Raw genomic sequence first — 20,607 nt, forward strand, 5'->3', positions numbered from 1 at the left:
ATGAATCACAGCAGATTCAAGTGTATTTTCCCCACTACCTCATTACAGTACAGTCTAACTGAGGATGTAATATTCTATTTAAAACTAGTTTTAGTTTATTTTAATTTTAACACTGCTTGCTCAGCAGAATTGTTGTTTCCTTGTTTAGTGAATAAATAGCACAAGTGAGGACAGCCTTAATATATACAAATACTTAAATTGATTTGCTCATTAATCTTGCAGCATTAGATAGAATGCTGTTTTTCCTAATGGTATCTATTCTTAAGTTTTTGGATCTGTATAGTAAGTCTTTTTTTAAAAAAGGATGAAAGATTGTATCCTTAGCCCTCTTTTTTGATCTTGAAACAATGTATGTTATTTTGCAGTATACATAGTGACTTTAAAATGAGATAGTCAAATATCCTCTTTCCATAAAAGTAGCTTGTAGTTGTGGCTTAACACAGTTCAATCTAGCATGTAAGAGGTTGAGTATACAGTACAGCATTTAAAAGGTTAATTGCAAGGTGAACTGTGTGCCATTGTGAAGAGGGTACTCTTGTTCCTTTTGGGAAAAGGAACATTTCCCTCGGTATTAAATTTCCACTATTGTAAATTGTTTATAGTTTTGATTTCATTGTGTGGTTTTTAGGAGCACACAACATCTTGTGATTAAGTTCATTTGAGTAATTTAGGCTATCTTATGAGCTTCCTGTTCTCACCTCCTTTTAGTTCACCCCTTCCTTGCTTGTACAATAGTTCCTTCTGATGATGCAAACGTCAACCTAGCCGATTAACTTCCTTGTAGAAACTGCTGTGCTAGTGGGAGGAGAGAATACAAGTGAGAAGACTGACATGGGGAATGCGCAAAAGAAGTTCCCCAGCAAAGGGGATGGCTGTAAATCAGAACTCAAGGAAGCCCAGAAGCACAGAGACCCTTCGGAGAGTGGTGTTAAAAAGGGCAAACCTGAGAAAAAGGCACCTCAAGTTTTGCAAGATTGTGAAAATGAAGCAAACGGCTATCTGAGCAGTAGCAAAAATAGTAGTGAGAACAGGGAAGTAAAATCAAAGGATGCAGAACCTTTGTCAGCTGGAGCAAGCAGACCTACACTACTCCCTCCTATTGCAGCAGTACTGAAAGCTGAAGGAAATGAATTATTTAAGAGTGGCCAATTTGGAGAGGCCATACTCAAATACTCAGAGGCAATTAAAAATGCCACTGGTTCGGGTGAGTTATAACTCCTTTATATCTATGGAAATTCTCCTGCTTATAGTTTTTAAATACCAACAAATTAAACTTCGTATCTTTATTTATTATTTATTTATTTATTTATTGGACTTATATACCGCCCCATAGCGCTACAAGCACTCTCCGGGTGGTTTACAATTTTTTAATTATACAGGCTACGCATCTTTTCACCTAATCGTTTTGTTCCAGGAAGAAAGACTGGATTGTTTTAAAATAAAAAGCAGATGGGGGGGGGGGGAAATCACAGCAAATAGCCTAGTGAAAAAGCCTTTTCATGTAGACTTAGTAACATAAGGGAGATGTTGCTGCATATTCATATAGTATTTGGAAGGGATACATTGATTTTTTTAAAAAAATCCTTGAAGTTTTGCTTCATCAGCAAAGATGCAGTACTGCAGTGCAACTTGGAATTTAATGAAATATTTTTATTAATAACATCAGATTTCAATAATTATATATTTCTATGATTATGTATTATTTTAGAAATTCAATGTCCAGAAGATCTAAGTATTTTGTATTCAAACAGAGCAGCATGCTATCTAAAAGAAGGGAACTGTGTTGACTGCATACAGGACTGTAACAGGTAAATGCCAACATTGGGCTGGGAGACAACACTCCCTGTGATTATGACGCATTCAAACTGGTTTTTATGGTGTTAAACAGTTTGGAGGGTGTGACATGTATTATTGCTAGTGTATGTTCTCCACCAAAATACATTGCCTATCACATCCTTGCTAAAAAAGAGGGGAAGATATGTAGAACAGCAGATGTGTTTGTCTTATAAGTATGTAATTGAAGTATGCAATTGAAATTTATAGCACATTATCATTATTTATGATTTTCTATGTATAACATTCTTGTTTCATATGTAACGTTATGGTTGATGTTATCCAGAACATTTACAAATACTTGCATCGTAATTGCAAAATAATTGCAAGTTATGTTGCAGTAATTTTAAGAAATGGACCTTGGTCACAGCATGATGCAGTGTTGTTGAGTGTATTATTGAACACTAATGCTTTCGGTCACTTCTCTCCACTAGAATATGCTGCATTGAGTACTACTGATGTTTCTAAAATGTCTTCTGTTACAGGTATTTTAACTGATATCTGTCAGTCAGACTTCAGGACTTACACAAACTGGCAGAGTCATAGATCATCTAGGCCTTGCTTCATGAAGTATAAAAATTACTGGAATTTCACTGCATCACATCAGAATGTTTAGAATAGGAGAACATTTATCTGATTTATTAAGTCTTTATTTTGGATTGCATTATTTTTCCTAACTTTTTTATTAACATTATTTGTGAAATGCAGTTCACATTTAGTAGTCAACTTCAAATAAGCTTTCAAGTGTTGAAGAGTTGGTTGTTGTGGGCTTTTCAAGCTCTTCGACCGTGTTCTGAAGGTTGTTTTTCCTAACGTTTCACCAGTCTCTGTGGCCGGTATCTTCAGAGGACAGCCCTCTGAAGATGCTGGCCACAGAGACTGGCGAAATGTTAGGAAGAACAACCTTCAGTACATGGCCAAAGAGCCCGAAAAACCCACAATAACCATTAGATCCCGGCCATGAAAGCCTTCGCGAATACATGTTGAAGAGTTCTCTGAGAAAGATTTTAATTGATCCCAGATAATTAGAATAAGAAATATGAAATAGATAAGAGGGTTTTTGGCTACATTAACCTTTATTAGTTAAGAAATCTGTAAGCTGCAAGAAATCTATGTGGCCAATATCTCTCTATGGAGCAGTATTGACAGCTACTTTAAATGTTTTTGGAAGCTCAGTGAGAATGCATGTTTAGGCTGCTCTTGAGAGAGAGTTCATGTCAGAGGGTGGCCAGATATTGAGTAGGGTGAATTTAGTGATTTGTTATCATGATTGGCTAAGTCTTACTGATTTTAACGGACTTATTCTAAGAAATATTAGTCTGGCTGCAACCTCCTGTATTTTTATCTTAAAAAAAATATTTTAGTAGGCTGATAAGTTGCCCTAATATGTACAACCTGTTACTGTTGTAAGAGGGACAGTGAATCTTCTAAAAGGGGAAGTTCCTGTCCATTGCTCCACTTGTTGCAGGGAAGGGAAGTAAAACCAGGAGTGTATGAATTCTGCAGTTGTACTGGGTAAGTGTAGAAACTGACATTGGCAAAATGGTTTAACTGTTTGAGAATCACTGTTTGTTTAGACCATGGGTGACTGCTATGATCTTCCATATGTCTTTTGAAAGCAACTTCCTTGATATCTAACTTCAGCTGATGGAAGCTGTAGGGTGCAAAAACAACAACAACAACAATAACAAAAAACAGGATGGCCATAGTCATGAATGGCTCCCTCCCAACTGTTTTGGGGTGAGGTAATTGCCTCTGAATTATTACTGGTTGCTTAAACTATCCAAGTCATGGACAGTGCTTAGTGAAGTAACTCATATCCTCTTGCTTAATAGAAATTTATTTATTTTATTTTATTTTATTTATTGGACTTATATACCGCCCCATAGCGCTACAAGCACTCTCCGGGCGGTTTACAATTTTTTTATTATACAGGCTACACATTGCCCCTCCAGCAAGCTGGGTACTCATTTTACCAACCTCGGAAGGATGGAAGGCTGAGTCAACCTTGAGCTGGCTACCTGGGATTTGAACCCCAGGTCATGAGCACAGTTTTAGCTGCAGTACAGCGTTTTAACCACTGCGCCACGAGGCTTATTCTAGAATAGTACAAGTTACTCTTTTAGTGAAAATCAAGAGAGAATGAATTGGAACTTTGCTTGTGCAACAGGATTTTTCTGGTTTTTGCCTGAACTATAATGATCCCCACCACCCCCAAAAGTGCTGCACCTGGGAGTTGGTATAACTTATTTATGTAATGCAGTGCAAGAGGCTGCAGCAGGATGAGAAAACAGAGGAATTGTCTGAGTTGTTTCATGCAGTTGGAGTTTCTTTACATTCATGCAAGTCATCTGTTGATCTGAGCCAAGGCCTTTATTGATAGGTGAAGACTTTGTCACATAACTATCCTTTGGTAGTTTAAAGTTCTGAGTTGAAGTAGTATGTATGAATAAAAAACTTTTTCTTGTTATGGCCTTACTAGCTGAAATCCTGTTGCTTGGCATAGTATCTTGTAACTAGAATATGCCTATTGAATCAGTGGAACTTACAGAAGAGTTAATTTGCCAAATCCCACTGATGCAGTGGGTCTATTCTATTGTGTGTGTGTGTGTGTGTGTGAGAGAGAGAGAGAGAGAGAGAGAGCACTTTGCAGCCGCAGCTGCCATTGTATAAGGCAAATGTAGGTACTGCTTCATGAATCCTTTGAGTTACTGATCTACTAAGTATCACTTAGCTTTAGTCTGTTCATTGGCCATCTAATTAATAAACTTTCCAGAATACTTCCCAATGTAAATAAAAAGTAATGGAATAGCAATGGACCATCTGGTGCAAACTATCATGTTTTGCCCTTCTGAGCCCTCTTTTATTTTCAGATAAGACTGTGATTAAGATCAGAAACATACATGTTTATGATCATGTTTTAAAGTTTCTTTTATTTATGTTTTTAAATAATATCTAGTCATTTTTCCTTAGTGCACTGGAACTTCATCCTTATTCTCTTAAACCTCTTCTGCGACGAGCAATGGCCTATGAGTCTATGGAACGATACCGACAAGCATATGTTGATTATAAAACATTACTACAAATAGACAGTGGGATTCAGGCAGCAAATGATAGTGTTAACAGGTAAACATTTCTAATAATTTTATGATGAAGGTGGTGGTACTGGGACCTTAAAAACCTGCCTTGGGGGCTGTATGTGGTTCCAGGGCTACACTTTGCATGCTTGTCTTATATTCTTCTCCACAGGGAGGCATGGATGTTATCACTCATTGCTTCCTGTAATTACAGTAGTTTACAAAACATTTCATGGATAGTCATTTATATCTGTTTCAACTTAGAGCGCACAGTAGTTGTATAGAGTTTCTGCTTTTTGTATTACTTTGGTGACCTTTCAGCTTGAGGTTATGGATGAAGAGCATGGATGTAACAGGCCCATTATGTACTGACAGTCTTTAATCTTGCTAATACAGTCTGGTAAATTAAAGCAGGCAAAGGTGGAAGTATTGGTTGGTTGCATGCTTCTTTAAAGGAAGGCAGAGATTTGACTATCCTAAAGGAAGCCGTAGTAAGGTCTTTGCTGAAACAGCTATACTGGGTGGACTGTGATTGGCTTTTGTCCAGACTGCTGCATTGGTTAATACTTGCTTTATCATGTGTTGGCTGACCCAGTTCCAAGATCCTTTTAAACAATATTCAGATGTTACACAACCCAGTGAGACAGTCCTGTGCCTTCTACTGTTGTGTTCTTCACAATTTCAAAACTGGATCCCATCTTAAGATACTTGCTACATTTGAGCAGGAATCCAGATTTTCCAGATGCATGTAGAGCCTATACACAAGCACAATCTTTTCCTTTGTTCAGACCAAATGCTGAAATAATGAAAAATGCTATAAATGCAGGGCTAGATGTTCTCTAATTATGTTTTCCTTGCTAGGTTGCATAAGGCCTGAATAGGGCTTTAGTCTGCTTTCTGGTCTGGTCTTGCAGAAGAGTCTGCCTGAATAGTTTACCTACACCAGAAAGTAAATGGAAGAGTTTTAGTTCTGCTGAATTTTTCAGAGGCTGGGGTGGGTGGAGGACAATTCTCCAGTGTTTAAAATTATTCTTGGATGATAGGTTCCATGTGTTTGACTTAGTGAATTACTTTCAGCTTCTGCAATTCTGCAGAATTCTATTTTGTCCCTTCTTTCTCACCATTTACACAGAATGACTGAAGGTTTGATTACATTGACAAAGAATACAGGAAATGCTCCAGAATTGGGTCGATTTGATTTGCATTATTTTCCATGACATTAAAGTCAATGTGAATTATTCTGGATATCAAAATGCTAATATTGTTTATTTTTGTATGATGATCAAATCATATAAAAATGATACTTCTTTGGATTTTCAGGCATCGCTGAAAATCCAAGCCAGAAGTGCTATTAGTGGGTATGAAAGCTGATGAATAATACTGTGTCCAGTTTTGGGCACCACAGTTTAGGAAGGGTAGTGGGAAGCTGGAATGGTAGATGTGTAATCTGCCACCAGGACCATACTCAAAGTCTTAGTAATTCAGTTGAACTCACTAGAATCTGAACTCCTCCTCATGGCCTTTAAGAGTTGAGGGCCATTATTATGTCACAATGAGATAGTAAATTAGGGTTTTGTGGTAGAGCCTTATAGAAATTAATAAATCATGAATCATACAGGTAATCTTTTCTAACTTTATGGATAAAGATACTGTTTTACATTAGAGTTCACCTACAGAATTCTAACTGTGCTGTAATTAAGAGTGCTAGAATGCATAGAGTGTAAAAATAATTGCTGGGGAACCCTTTCTTCTTTAGACTATTTTCAGATGTAAATGTCTCTGTATGTCTATTACTTTTCCTAATACTCAGTGTTCTGGTCATAAATTACAAACCATTTCTCTTGAACAACCCTATTTGCTTTGGTATGGTGTGGAAGGAACTCTTATTTTGCCAAGGTTGGAGACAGATGTTGGTTCATGCAAATGGATTGGGAGAAGCAAAATTCCCTGTCCTTGCTTCCCATAACAGCCACTCCAGTTCCGTGGAAATAATGCAATGGTAGTCAGATGACCCTGTGGAATGGGGTGAGATGTGATAAGGTGAAGGATGAATCCCTCAAAGTGTGAGAGACCTCTTATACATCCAGCTTTTTTAATAACTGTTTAATCTGTAATTTATTGTCTTTTGACTTTTATTTATTTTAACATTGTGAGCTGCCTTGGGTCCCCTCACCAGAAAAATAATACCCTACAAATGATGCAAAATGAATGAATAAATAAAATGTGGGTATGAAAGGGCTTACATTTGGATGTACTGAGGGAGCAGAATATGGGAGCTGAGATCTGCTGTGAATTTAGCTTTCAGAGTCCACACATTCTAAACCACGTGGTTCATATATTTATGAAAAAAATACACTTAATTGCTTTGTTTGATGAAGTGACAAAATAATTTAATGTAGTATGAATCTCCAAATACGTTAAATCTCTAGTGTTTTGCCCAGATGATTTACACTCTCTGTGAAATTACAGAAGCCTTTACAATAGGTTACCTCTCTCTGACTATGCTATTTTAAGTACTGCTTTAAGTACCACTACTTCCTCTAAGTGCCAGTCGTTAAGCATATAATATAATGCAAGGATGTAGCTTCTCAACAGCCGTACAAGCCCGGGGTCAGCTAACCTTCCCTGTTTCCATACTGCTTAACTCTAGCCACTCACTTGTGGTTGTAAATTCTATAAAATATATGACTCTTACAATAATCTTTAACTGTTAATTGTTCATAGTTTATCTAAAGAATAGCATAAGTTCATGACATCTTGGGATTTTAATGTGCCATCATCTCCATTTTTTAAGAGTTTAGCATTTCTATAATAAATAATATGGGCCCTTTTTGTTTTTGTTTTTCATGCATTTCACAAAATCATGGAGTATCTAATCTTCAAACAGTTAAGACATGTTGCTGTCATTTGCTGATTATAAAAATTACTTCAGGGCATCTTGAACTGTGTATTGTACTCTAAGCCTAGTATTATTCCATGTTCTTCTTTTTTAATAACCTTTGTGGTTCACTTAGAAGTTCATAAAATAAGTGCCCACCTACCATCTCTTAACAGCTAAGGCATAGGTAGTCTATAGTAAGATACTATATTGTAGGCACTCTTGATTAAGAACACGAAAAGTGCCTTTGGAAGAAGCCCAGTTTTAGGTGGATCCCACTATCTGTTAACTAGTGGTTCTTCTGTGGACTGCTGTCTATCTCCTGTTCATCTGTATTCTAGGCAGTATTTTTTCTTTGAATATCAAAACTAAGATCACTTTTTGTCAGAATTGCTTGTAAGTAATGTCTGCACATGTAAGTAATTTCATGCTTTATTTTATGTTTTCTAGAGAGATGTACAACATTAATGACATACGCATCATTTCTTGAGTGCATGATGTATTTAAGTGTAATGTTTAGATAAACAGAAATTATGTTCAGCATTTGATATGAAAAGTTTTATTTTGTAATCTCATCTGAAACATAATGCAAAACTTGCATGGCATAACATTTGATTTCCCTGCTTTTCATTTTGTTTCCATTTAGACAGTTTCAAAATTGTCTCAAATACATTCTGGCTGAGTGCTTGTTCTTTATGTTCCGTTATTCTTAAGGTGATAACTTCCTCCCCCCAAATCTCTAGGTCTTGACTAACCCTTTTGCTTCACCTCTTATTACTCCTGCTTTCCTGGTAGCCAGTCTCCTTATTTCAACTGCTTCCTTCTCCTCCTGCTGGTAATTCCTTTGCAGCTTGCAAAGTATTTGTTTCTGGACTGTTTAAACTTGACCTGAACATGTATATATACATGAAAAATGCTCTTTTAGAAGACATTGGAATGCTTTCCTCTGTTGTGCTCCTAAAATAATGCTGTTAAAGGGAACATTTATCACTTCTGTTTTCTGTCAGCTTCTAAAAATTATGAGTAAAACTTAACTAAAACAAAACTTTCATACTTCAGAGACAAATTGTTTCACTGTCTTTCTTATTCAAACTTTGTGACTTTGGGGAAATTCTTGTAAGAAACTAACAGAGATGAAACTCACACTCCTCTCTAGTAATATTCTCCAGCTTTACAAAATAAGAGAGGAATCTGACTAAATCCAGGTTAATTTGTGTATATTACCCAGTTTACTGGATTTGAATGAGATCTTTTATCTCATAACCACTGCAGTACAAGCTTAAAAGCTGTGTTGAAATGTTAAAGCTTGTATGTGAGTGAATCTGTGTTAAAAGGCTGAATAGCCAATGGAAATGCTTTGTTCATTCTAAACAAAAAATGGGTAGGTACAATAAATGTTTAAAAATTAAAATATATCATTTAACAATACAGTATAGTGCTCCTTAAATTGTCTTTGTTTTGACTTTTTCTCTATGGGAATAATCTTCTATTAATTTAATTTTTAAAAAACTTCCATTTTTTTTAGAATAACAAGAACTTTGATAGATCAAGATGGCCCAAACTGGAGGGAGAAGTTATCCCCAATACCTGTTGTTCCTGCGTCTGCTCAGTTACACTGGTGGGATGGTAAAAACTTTACTTCAGAGACAAAGCAGAGGGAATTTGCAGCAAGGCATGGAGATCATCTACAGATTTCTAGTATGTATTTCAGTGTAGAGTGATTTAAAACACTTGCTATGTAGGTTATTGTTTTAATAGAAATGACTGTTAGAACTTTTATTGAGAAAGACATGAGCTATATTTGAGAATATGGGTTAGTATGCAAAGAGGTTCATGTAACTTTCACGTACAAGCTAGAGTTTCCAGCCTTCCTGTCACAAAACATGTCCAGAAATTCAGAACATTTCCTAGAGCTGCTCCAGGCAGAATTCAAAAGGCTGCCTCTAGAAGCAAGAACTAGAATAGCTTTTCTCTCCCCACCTTTCTTTTTCTACTTTTTCAGCCAATATCTTAGCTCAACTTCCTTGAACTACATATTTAATTGCCAAATGTGTACACCTGACCAGTGTTTGGTTCTTTGAACATTTTTTTCTACTTTTGCGGTTGGAAGCAAGACTATACCAGAGAAAGTAATGGAGAAGTGTAGCAGCGAATGGACATCAACATGCCTGCTCCCACCCTGCCCATATGCATACAGTGGTGACAGGAATTTGCAAATCCTATGCCTGCATGCTGTGACTTAATTGAAAACAACCCCATACAAAATTAGAGTTCTAAAAAACTCCCACTAGGTTCATTGAAGAGACCTTTTCCAAGCCTAATGATGAAATGAAGTGGGAGGTTCATTTTCATCTGTTTGTGTTGCATTTATGTGCTCATGAATTGACATGCTCACTTAAACTTAGCCTTATCTACTTCTTGCTCTGATCCTACTCACTTTTGCAGAGGAGCATCCATCTTTGGCATGCAATCGGAGAAAAATTAGCCACAAAGGAATGTGAATTTTAAGTCAGAAAGTTTCCTCACTTGTGCTTTAATGAATGAAGAAGCACATATTCTGTGAATTCCAGTCCTGCTTTCTGAGTGATACAAAGCTAGTACAATAAGATTGTGTCTGTTTAAGACTGCTATTAGTGAATGGACATCTCTTTACCTGTGTTGGGAAACAGGTGAAAACCCAGACGAAATGTTCAAGATTCTTAAGAACAAAGGGAATGAATTTGTGAAAAAAGGTAACTTTGAAGAAGCATTAAAGAAATATAATGAGTGCATAAAGTTAAATTCCCAGGAACTGACAGTCTATACTAACAGGTAAGAAGACCTCTAAAATCTGTAATCACCTTCATTCAAATCATTAGCATTTATCTTTAATTTGATTGGGAAATGGGTTGTATCCCTTACTTACTTACTTACTTACTTACTTACTTACTTACTTACTTACTTACTTACTTACTTACTTACTTACATTTCTGTCCTGCTCAACTAATAGCAAAGCCACTACTCTGGGTGGCTAACAGAGGAACATGAAAATAGCATAATAATTGAAATAAAAACAACAAAAGAAAAAAAAGTCAGAAAATTCAGAAAAAGGATCATGGTAGAACTATTATATTTTCTGTATCGATAATAAATAAATAAAATTAAAATAATAAATTAATAGGCAGCTGGCAAATTTGGAATGGAAGTAGTCAAAAAACAGGAAACAAATTTTTAAAAAATTAATTAAAATTACTTAATCTGGGGCAAGGCTATGAAAAGGCTTGTGAAAAGAGCCAGCCCTTGCCTCCTAAAACCAAGGAAGAACTGGGCCAGTTGCACCTCTGATGGGAGAGAATCTGTGTTACCTGTTAGTCTGCCCTCATAATATTTGTAGTTTTTAAATTCAAGGTGGACTATAAAATCTTTGGGCAGATAATCTGTATGTTGCCTTTCAAACCAAACTGCATAGGTGCTTTTATCCATCTCTTCATTTACATATAGTAGATTTAATAGGTGTTTCCAGGACTTGTGGGTGCTACAATATGTTTTTTTTTCTGGAATGTATTAGGGCCCTTTGTTATTTAAAGCTGTTTCAGTATGAACAGGCCGAAAAGGATTGTGATTATGTTCTTCATAGAGATGACTCAAATATAAAAGCTTTATACAGAAGAGCTCTAGCACACAAAGGATTAAAGGTAAGGAAAGGCAGCAGCCTGCCTGTCATTTGCTCATTTTAACAGTAATCATAGATATTTAAAGTATGTAAGTGCAACAGAAGTGGAAGGTCATGTTTAAATAAACAAAAAGAGAGAGCTCTAAATATGAAGATAACTTTTTTTAAAGAAGGGAAGAAGAACATGAATGATGCAGATTTTGGTTGACTGAGGGTGAGAATTTGGGTATGAATCAGGTGTGTCATTTGTGGAGGACCTCTTGGCCATGTACTGTGCTGACCATAATAAATACTACCATAGCTTTTTCCTTTACTGGCAGAGAAAGTTAAGAACCCAGAGCCCCTCTGTTGCTAGCCACAATGTAAGATGAAGTGCAACAGAAACCAAGAGTCAGGAGAGTTATGGAACATGTTGTCTTGGGGGCATTTTCGTCAGAGATGGAGATTCTGAGGTGATGAGAAGCAGTTTTAGAAATCCATCTGCAGACAGACCATGTAGCAACATTTAGAGAAAGATTAACCAACTTGTTCAGATGTGATGACTTGTTAAAGGAGTCTTTTTTGTTTGAGTCATGAATTGACTAATCTCCATTTAAGGACCAATTATAATAATCATAATACAGTGGTGCCTCGCTTTACGATTGCCCTGCATTACGATAAAACTGCATTACGATGATCTTTTTGCGATAGCAATTGCGATCGCAAAACGATGGTCTGAATGGGGTTTTTTCACTTTGCGATGATCGGTTCCCTGCTTCAGGAACCAATTCTTCGCAAAACGACGATTTTCGGACAGCTGATTGGCGGTTTCAAAATGGCTGCCGGGTAAATAAAATGGCCCACCGTTGTGTTTAGGGATGGATTCCTCGCAAGACAGCCACCGAAAATGGCCGCCCTATGGAGGATCTTCACTGGACAGTGAGTTTCCAGCCCATTGGAACACATTGAAGGGGTTTCAGTGCGTTTCAATGGGCTTTTTATTTTCGCATTACAACGTTTTCGTTCTACAGCGATTTTGTTGGAACGAATTAATGTCGTACTGTGAGACACCACTGTACTATGAGAGAATAACTGAGACAAATAGGTAAGATAAGTTGTATTGTCACCTGTGAAAGTAAGGAACAAAAAATGAGGTTGAGGTACTGATAAAGGTTGAAATAAAATTCCCAATGTGTCTTTTTTTGGCTCTCTCCCTCCAACATGCCTCCCCATAGCTCTTGACTGTTAATGTTCCACCTTCACTGAACTGCTTCTCCAATGCTCTTGTCCCTGGCTCCTCGCTAGGAGTGTCCAGGTGATCTCAGATCGTGTAATGACTGAGAAAACACTCTTAAAACTAGGTCTGTGGTTACATTTATCCTGTTCCCCCAGGACAAATGAAGAAACATTCTTTCCACTGGAGTTAATGAGGTGGTTTTTCCTGTCTTGCTGTGCTCCTTCAGTTTCATTGTCTCCTGTATAGAGTGCTGGAAAATGGGGACTGTTGCTTGGTTCCCCAAGTATCACAGCATGCACTTCTTTCGTCATGTTATTTATACGGTGAAGCAAGGGTGGAATGCTTTGCTATTTGTGTTGTCCCACCACCTCAAACACCACTGAAAGGGTTCTCTCAATTTGTAGCCTGAAAACAGAGTAGAGAAGTAAGAAGGGCAATTTTAGCTGTGCCCTGCTATCATTTAGGATCATGCCATACTTTACAGAACACTTTCTCCAACCCTACCCCCAGTAAGCACTCTCTATTATGCCAAGAGTAAATGGATGTTGCAAGGAATGTAGTAGATAGGTTGTATTTCATCATAGAAGGCAACCCCTTCTCCAACTTGAAGAATATGTATAAGTACTATTCATAAGTTACATGCAAACATGTACATACAGTTCCTTGAGAGAAGAGGATTTTGAAGTAGATAGTCAAGTAGGTAAATGATATCTTCATTTTATTGTGAGCTGCTCATAACTAGAATGGATTAATATCAATCGTACGTATACAGTGGTGCCTTGCATTGCGACGTTAATTCGTTCCGCAAAAATCGCTGCAGAACAAAAACGTCGCAATGCAAAATAAAAAAGCCCATAGAAACGCATTGAAACCCCTTCAATGCGTTCCTATGGGCTGGAAACTCACCGTTCAGCGAAGATCCACCATAGCGCAGCCATGTTCGCTGCCTGATAAGCGAGGAATCCATCCCAGAAAACAGCGGGCGGCCATTTTGTTTACCCAGTGGCCATTTTAAAACTGCCGATCAGCTGTTAAAAAATCATCGCTTTGCGATGCTCGGTTCCCGAAGCAGGGAACCAATCATCGCAAAGCGAAAGTCCCCTACAGGGAACATCGCAAATAGATCACTTTTGCGATTGCAAAAAAGTGTCTCAAAGTGATTTTGTCGCTAAATGGAGCGATCGCTATGCGAGGCACCACTGTATATCAATATGTAGCCACTAATTTCTTTGAAGTGTGTCATAGCATTTCATTTTGTTTTTATCGCTTAATTAAAATATTTATACACTGCCCCATAATATACAGTTCTGTGGGTACCTTATATGGGAGTGCTGATAGCAAAGTGAGTAAAACAAATGAGAAGGTCTAAATAAATTACTGGAGTGGATGCCTTATAAGGTAATCAGTAAATTTCAACAATCATTTTGTAGTCTATTGTATGTGTAAAACCCATCTACACCGAAACTGCCCTGCTCCCAGTCCATACAGACAAACGCCTTATGCATTTGTACCCACTCAGACATAAGGCTTCACCTTCTCTAGTTGATACTTGAATAAATTCAGTGCAATATACATAACATTCTCTTTATCATAAAGATAAAGTTATGCTGAGAACCATACTATCACATTCGTCTTACAAATCATGTGAAGAATTGAAAGAATACAGACTGTTTGGCTGCACTGTTTCCATACCTTTTCTTATTGATGCTTTGCAGAAAAAAAACTGCCTCAGCCTTGATTTTGTTTCAGTTTTTTTATCTAAATGCTTTCTTTGGGAACCACTTTTAAGGGCCTTCTGATAGTCTCAAATGATTCTTCCTTCATAAAATTCCCAGTTGCTTGGGTGGTACCATACTTCTATAGGTTACATGGATAGTGAGGGTTGGGATGAAAAACAAAGGCAGCCATCATTTCCCTTTTCCATGTGAAACAGAATTCTGGATAGCAACCTATTCCATCACCATACTAGTGGGCATATAAAAACAGGAAATACTGCCAACTTAGAGGCTTAGTGAGGATTTATTGATAGCTTGTGGTCTGCCGCTGCTGTGCTGCCAAATTTCAATGATAAGCTAGGGGTTCGGGCTCTCTTAAAACACACACAAAACACTAATTTTAATTGGCAGCTACCCAATTTCTCTGTGAATCTTAGTGACAAACTGAAAAAACTTTTAAAGGAAGTATTTTATTCTTTCTTTTATGGCTCCAATAACATTTGGTGGCATGAAATTCAGCATTGCAGCTATTTGGGAAGCTTTGGGGTAGATATAATTTATGGGCTATGTGCTGCCTACACCCGCCAAGACGATTCAACCACTAGTCTAACAGCTGGGACACATCTGTAAATTCAGTAATCCTAGCCTAAATTCTTATCACAAAGTCTTTGTTATCTTAATATTTTTTCCTGACTATTTACAAGTACTGTAACCTATGTTATTTAGTTTATTTAGGCAATAATTTACTTTTTTACATTTCAGAACTACAAAGCCAGTATTGATGATCTGACTAAAGTTCTTCTAATAAATCCAAGTATTGCTGAAGCAAGTAAGGAGCTGCAAGAAGTAACTATGTTGCTTAAACTAAAAAAGGAAGTTACAGACAACAAGCAAGAAAAGCAAAGGAAAAAAATTGAAATACAAGAGGTATTCCATTTTTAAAAAAGCAGAGAAGCCTAACTTACTCTTAAATCTAGTCTTCCCTTTGGAACTACCAGGCAGTTAAGATCTAGCCAGGGGGCCCTTTTGAAAGAGCTGTCTCTCAAGGAGGTAAGAGGGATGCCTTGTAGACAAAGGGACAGACTATGGAACGCCATCCCAATGGAGATTCATCTGGCGCTGGCGCTGATGACATTTTGGTGCCCAGTCAAAACCTTCCTGTTCCAGAAGGCTTTTAATTGAAATAATATCAACTGTGGGTCCTGATGGCATTTTTTAGAGTATATATTTTAATTGTTTTATCTTTTTTACTGTATTTTAATTGTTGTAAGGCGCCCAGAGCCCTTCGAGTAATGTGGGCAATATATAAGATAGATAGATAGATAGATAGATAGATAGATAGATAGATAGATAGATAGATAGATAGATAGATTCATATGAAATTTGGTGCAACAATTCCCAAGTATTTTTTTCAAAACTCACATACAATTTGTATATTATGTGGATTGTGCAATAGCAGTTTTAGGGCTCTTTCAGAGCATACAATGGAAACCAGGTCATTAGGCTGGATTTTGCTTAGGGTGTTCTAGGTTATGCTCCATTAAAAATGATCCTTTATTGTTGTTACGGTGTTACTAGCTGCCAGGTGATTGACCTAGTACATACTGTACATTACATTAAAATAAATTATGTTCTTCAGTTCCAAAGTTCTAAAAATGGTTTATAAGTAGACATAAACAGTTACTGCCATCAAGCATACAAACTAGAAAGATGTAATAGAAGAGGAATAGGAGATAAAGAGGAAATGACGAAAAGAAGGTGTGGAAATCTTTCTGAAGTTACTGTACGTGGTTCTTCTTCGTGGTCTCTGTGAATGCACACAATTGGGTTGTTCTGTTCCTGTGCAGGACCTCTCAGAAGTTTCTAGAGGTGAAAGATAATTGATTAGTCGGATGTTCCCCTGTGGAGCACATGCTCCACCCACCCAAACTCCCCTCAGTTCCTTTTAGCCACCACTTCATCTGGACCTATTTCAGAACATTAGAGTCATTGTATTTCTGAGAGCATTCCTTTATTTCTTCTTCAATCATCTTTTTTGTTGGATGTTTCCCCTGTTTATTCTATGTTCTCCCCTTTAGATTATCCAAATCTAGTTTTTTTTTTCTTCCTGCGTTTTTCTCCCCCAACTACTGTTCCCTTCTCCCTTTTTCCTAGCTTTTATGACCCTTCCAGGGCCTTTCAAGTGGTCCATGCTCTGCACAAATAAGATCCCGCTCACTGACATTCATGACCATTGCATCAAACACACTCTTGCCCCAAATGTAAAAAACTTAACGAAACCTTTGTGCTGTTCACCCCTCGTGCCCCTTGCTTGACTGTCAAGGCTCAGAGCACATGAAGGCAAACAATCCCCTCTTTTACGCTGCTGCCAGCAGGTGATCACTAAATCGCCCTTACTTCAGGAAGATTCAGGTTCACACTTCAAGGTCTTTTAAATAGAACTTTTGTTTATTGATTACAGTTATTGATAGTGATTCATGGATTTCTTTAAGTCAATTTATTATTAACATCAGTCCTTTATCTGATAATACACTCCTAACTCTAATCATACCTCAGAATTTCCCAAACTCCACACTCTATCCCCTCCTCTCTCTCATACTCCACTCTTACTGACTCTGACTCTCTGACTCCACCTCTTATAGCATCTCTCTTGGCTCCGCCTCTCAGCAACATTATGCATGAACCATTACATAACAAAACATGAACCATTGACCTAACAAATGGGGAACGCTACAACCCGCTCTTAAACTGCGACTACAAAGAATTCGTTCGTACCTCTGGGGAAAATCTCTTAATCTGACCCCCATGGATCCAGTGACGTCTCCACGTCCAGAACATTGAGAAACCCCTCAAGCCCTACAACTCCTTCCCCTCGTCAGAAGGACCATTCAAAGTCGGCTTCGAGGTCGGGCTCGACGTCCACGTTAAAAACTCTGATTTGTCCTGATGATTCTTCTAAGAAAACGAAAGATAGGACGAAACCTAAAAAGACCAAAAAAACTTTCAAATCAACTCATATAGATCCACCTCAATCGGTAATTCCATCTCTGATCCTTGAAGAATCATCTAGCCTGGACTCTATCTCCAATTGACATGACCCTACTTTGACACCGGCTCAGGCTGCAACCTCAGTTGTTAGCCTCTCACTGAGCATTGGCCTATCTCCGGCTGATATTCATTCCAGTCTGGTCTCGGCCCATTCAAGCCCTAGATCACCAGGGCGGGCAGTACCTATTCAGATCTCTGGCTTGGAATTGTCTCAACACTCTCCTTGCAAACACTGGCAAAAGAGACGACATCTCTCATCCGTGCATCATGATCTCCTGGATAGGGAATTCTGACGAGTAGTCCAGATAGGCGGGGTATAAATCAAACAAACAAACAAACAAACAAACAAACAAACTATCCTGAACCAACTCGCTACTCAGCCAGAGATGATTATGGGGATCCTTACCATTATGACCCCTACTATCGTGAGGATCCAACTGAACATATCTATTACGATGAGCCCAAGAGAGTGAGATACAGTGGTGCCTCGCAAGATGAATTTAATTCGTTCTGCGGTTAATGTTGTCTTGTGAAATGCGTTTTCACATAGGAATGCACTGAAATCTAATTAATGCATTCCTATGGGCACAAAAAGTCAGAACAAAGTCAAATTTGGTTTACAAAGGGTTTATTAAGTGCTCTTTAAAGCCATACATATTGTGAAGATGATTTTAAAAAATTCAATCAAAAAACTTTAATTTTTTAAACATAATAGAAAAACATAAAAATCAGCAAACATGAGGCAGGAACAAAAAACAGAAAACATTCTTCTTGCGAAGCACCACCATAGGAACATTTGTCTTGCGACATCAACCCTATAGCCAAAACCATTTGTCTTGTGAGTTTTTGTCCTGTGAGGCACCACTGTATGTCATATTGTGAAGATGATTTTAAAAAATTCAATCAAAAAACTTTAATTTTTTAAACATAATAGAAAAACATAAAAATCAGCAAACACGAGGCAGGAACAAAAAACAGAAAACATTCTTCTTGCGAAGCACCACCATAGGAACATTTGTCTTGCGACATCAACCCTATAGCCAAAACCATTTGTCTTGTGAGTTTTTGTCCTGCGAGGCACCACTGTATGTTTGTCCACCTCTATATTCACCCTCCGTATCACCATCACCACCATGACATTGACATCGTTCTCCTTCTGCATATCTGACATTGACCCACCATATGTCGAGCCGTACTAAATCAGCTCTCAAACGAACTCTCCCTCCTCCACTTTCTCCAACTCAATCTAAATGGACCAAACACTGTTCCAGACCATCCTGTACATCTTTCCATGTCACTACTACTTACAAAGGACCTCCCCCTACTCCTCCTGATATCGAACAGTCTTCTGTACCACACCGGCCTCCAACTCAACACCCACCACCACCATTACAAACATCAGCAGTCAGATCTACACACCGATTACCATCTTCTGAATCCTCTCCTTCTGTTCAAGATTTCTGATGCTTCTCAAGAATCACCTTCGAACTTGCCTACTCCCTTTTCCAATATGGCTGAAACCCACCCGCCTTCTCCATCAGAGGACTTCACGTCCTACTCCCGGCTTGCCACACGAATGGCAAAATCCCTTGAACTAGATGTTGAAGAACCACCATCTCAGGAGAAGGACTTGGTCTTTGATGAACTAAATCAAGACAAGACACCCCCCAATTAGCCTCTCATTCATTCCTCCAATGCTCGAGTTGGTAAATGAATCTTGGGATAAGCCCCTTCATCTTTACAAATTTCAAGACGTGCCGAGAATCATTATAAGACCCATGGTCCGGATACAGCTTTTCTCTTTAAACATCCCGCAGTGAACTCAATCATAGTAGAATCTAATCAATCAAGAGCATGGAACAAAACATTGGTAGCCCCTACTAACCAAGAAGGGAGAAAATTCGACATTTTAGGGAGGCGCCTGTACTCTCTTACATCCTTTCTTATGAGGGTTGGCAATTACCAGGCCACAATGGGTGCATACCAGACAGTTGTGGAATAAGATTCTACCCATTCTTCAAGCCGCACCGGACGCTTCCAAAACTGAAGCTCTAAATATCCATGCCGAGGTCACAACAGAGCTAAGCAACAGAGAATTGTTTCAGGTGATGCAGATGCCGCATTTAAGGCTATGTCAACCTCTATCGCCTTGAGACGTCATGCTGAGGTCGGCGGGCATCTCTGACTATGCCAGATCATGAATTGAAGACCTTCCATTTGAGGGAGTTGGTCTCTTCAATGCAAAAACTGATGAAGTGACAGAGAATCTTCATAAACTCTGAAAGACTGCACGTTCATATTATACCCAACAGCAGCCTTACCAATATCAGCACCCTCAATTTCGCAGACAACCATTCTTCCAGCAACCTTTTCAGTCCTACCAACATCCATACTGACCATACAAGCCACCATCTCTGATCGATCATACTCCGGCCTGGCGACATCTTCAACACCTATCTTCCGTCCTCAATAACAACAGACACGTCAACAACCCTTTCGACGCCCACAAAAAAAAGGTAAGCAATATTCATAGAGCTTTTCCATCTTCCTTTCAAACTAGACTACATCTTTTCCTCAACTCCTGGTGTCGAACTACTAACAAACAGTGGGTTCTTTCTATTATTCAAAATGGTTATTTTATTGAATTTAAATGTACTCCATCTTCTGGCACCATTAGGACAACTCCGTATTCATTGGCTCTTCAACAAGAAATTTCCCTTCTTCTCCAAAAACAAACTATATATATAGTCCCTCTATCCACCCTCCATGAAGGAGGATATTCAAGATATTTTACAGTACCGAAAAAAGACGGAGGACTCCGCCCTATTCTTGACCTTTGAAAGCTCAGTAAGTTCATTCAGCCTAAACGCTTCAGAAAGCTCACGCTCAACACTATTATCAGTCTCCTTTCACAGGGGGATTGGTTTGTTGTTAGCGACCTTCAAGACGCGTACTTTCACGTCTCTATCCATCCGTATTACCACAAATTCCTCTGATTCCAATTCGACACCGTCTCATACTAATTCTGCTCCCTCCCATTCCGTCTCTTTAGGGCACTGAGGACCTTCACCAAACGCATGGCACTGGTTGCAGCCTATCTCCATTTTCAAGGTGTCACCATATTTCCTTATATAAACTGGCTGATAGTTGCCACTTCCTACCACAAAGCCGTCAGAACCACTCAATTC

The 20,607-nt window shown here is 38.3% G+C and overlaps 1 protein-coding gene across 7 annotated transcripts in view; it reads left to right on the forward strand.

Moving 5' to 3' along the window:
- The window catches only part of SPAG1 (sperm associated antigen 1), a 51,927-nt gene that overhangs the window by 26,135 nt on the left and 5,185 nt on the right, over positions 1-20,607 (forward strand). For all 7 annotated transcript variants that reach the window (XR_013545343.1, XM_078393612.1, XM_020785335.3 and 4 more), the window contains exons 11-17: positions 785-1,204; positions 1,709-1,808; positions 4,807-4,959; positions 9,314-9,486; positions 10,458-10,599; positions 11,336-11,462; positions 15,134-15,298. Coding sequence is in view for 6 of the 7 variants with exons in the window: in XM_078393612.1 (XP_078249738.1) it covers positions 785-1,204; positions 1,709-1,808; positions 4,807-4,959; positions 9,314-9,486; positions 10,458-10,599; positions 11,336-11,462; positions 15,134-15,298 (1,280 nt within the window). In the remaining variant the exon portion in view is untranslated. The remainder of the gene's footprint in view (positions 1-784; positions 1,205-1,708; positions 1,809-4,806; positions 4,960-9,313; positions 9,487-10,457; positions 10,600-11,335; positions 11,463-15,133; positions 15,299-20,607) is intronic.

Source organism: Pogona vitticeps, chromosome 4, assembly GCF_051106095.1.
Source record: "Pogona vitticeps strain Pit_001003342236 chromosome 4, PviZW2.1, whole genome shotgun sequence".
NCBI lineage: Eukaryota > Metazoa > Chordata > Lepidosauria > Squamata > Agamidae > Pogona > Pogona vitticeps.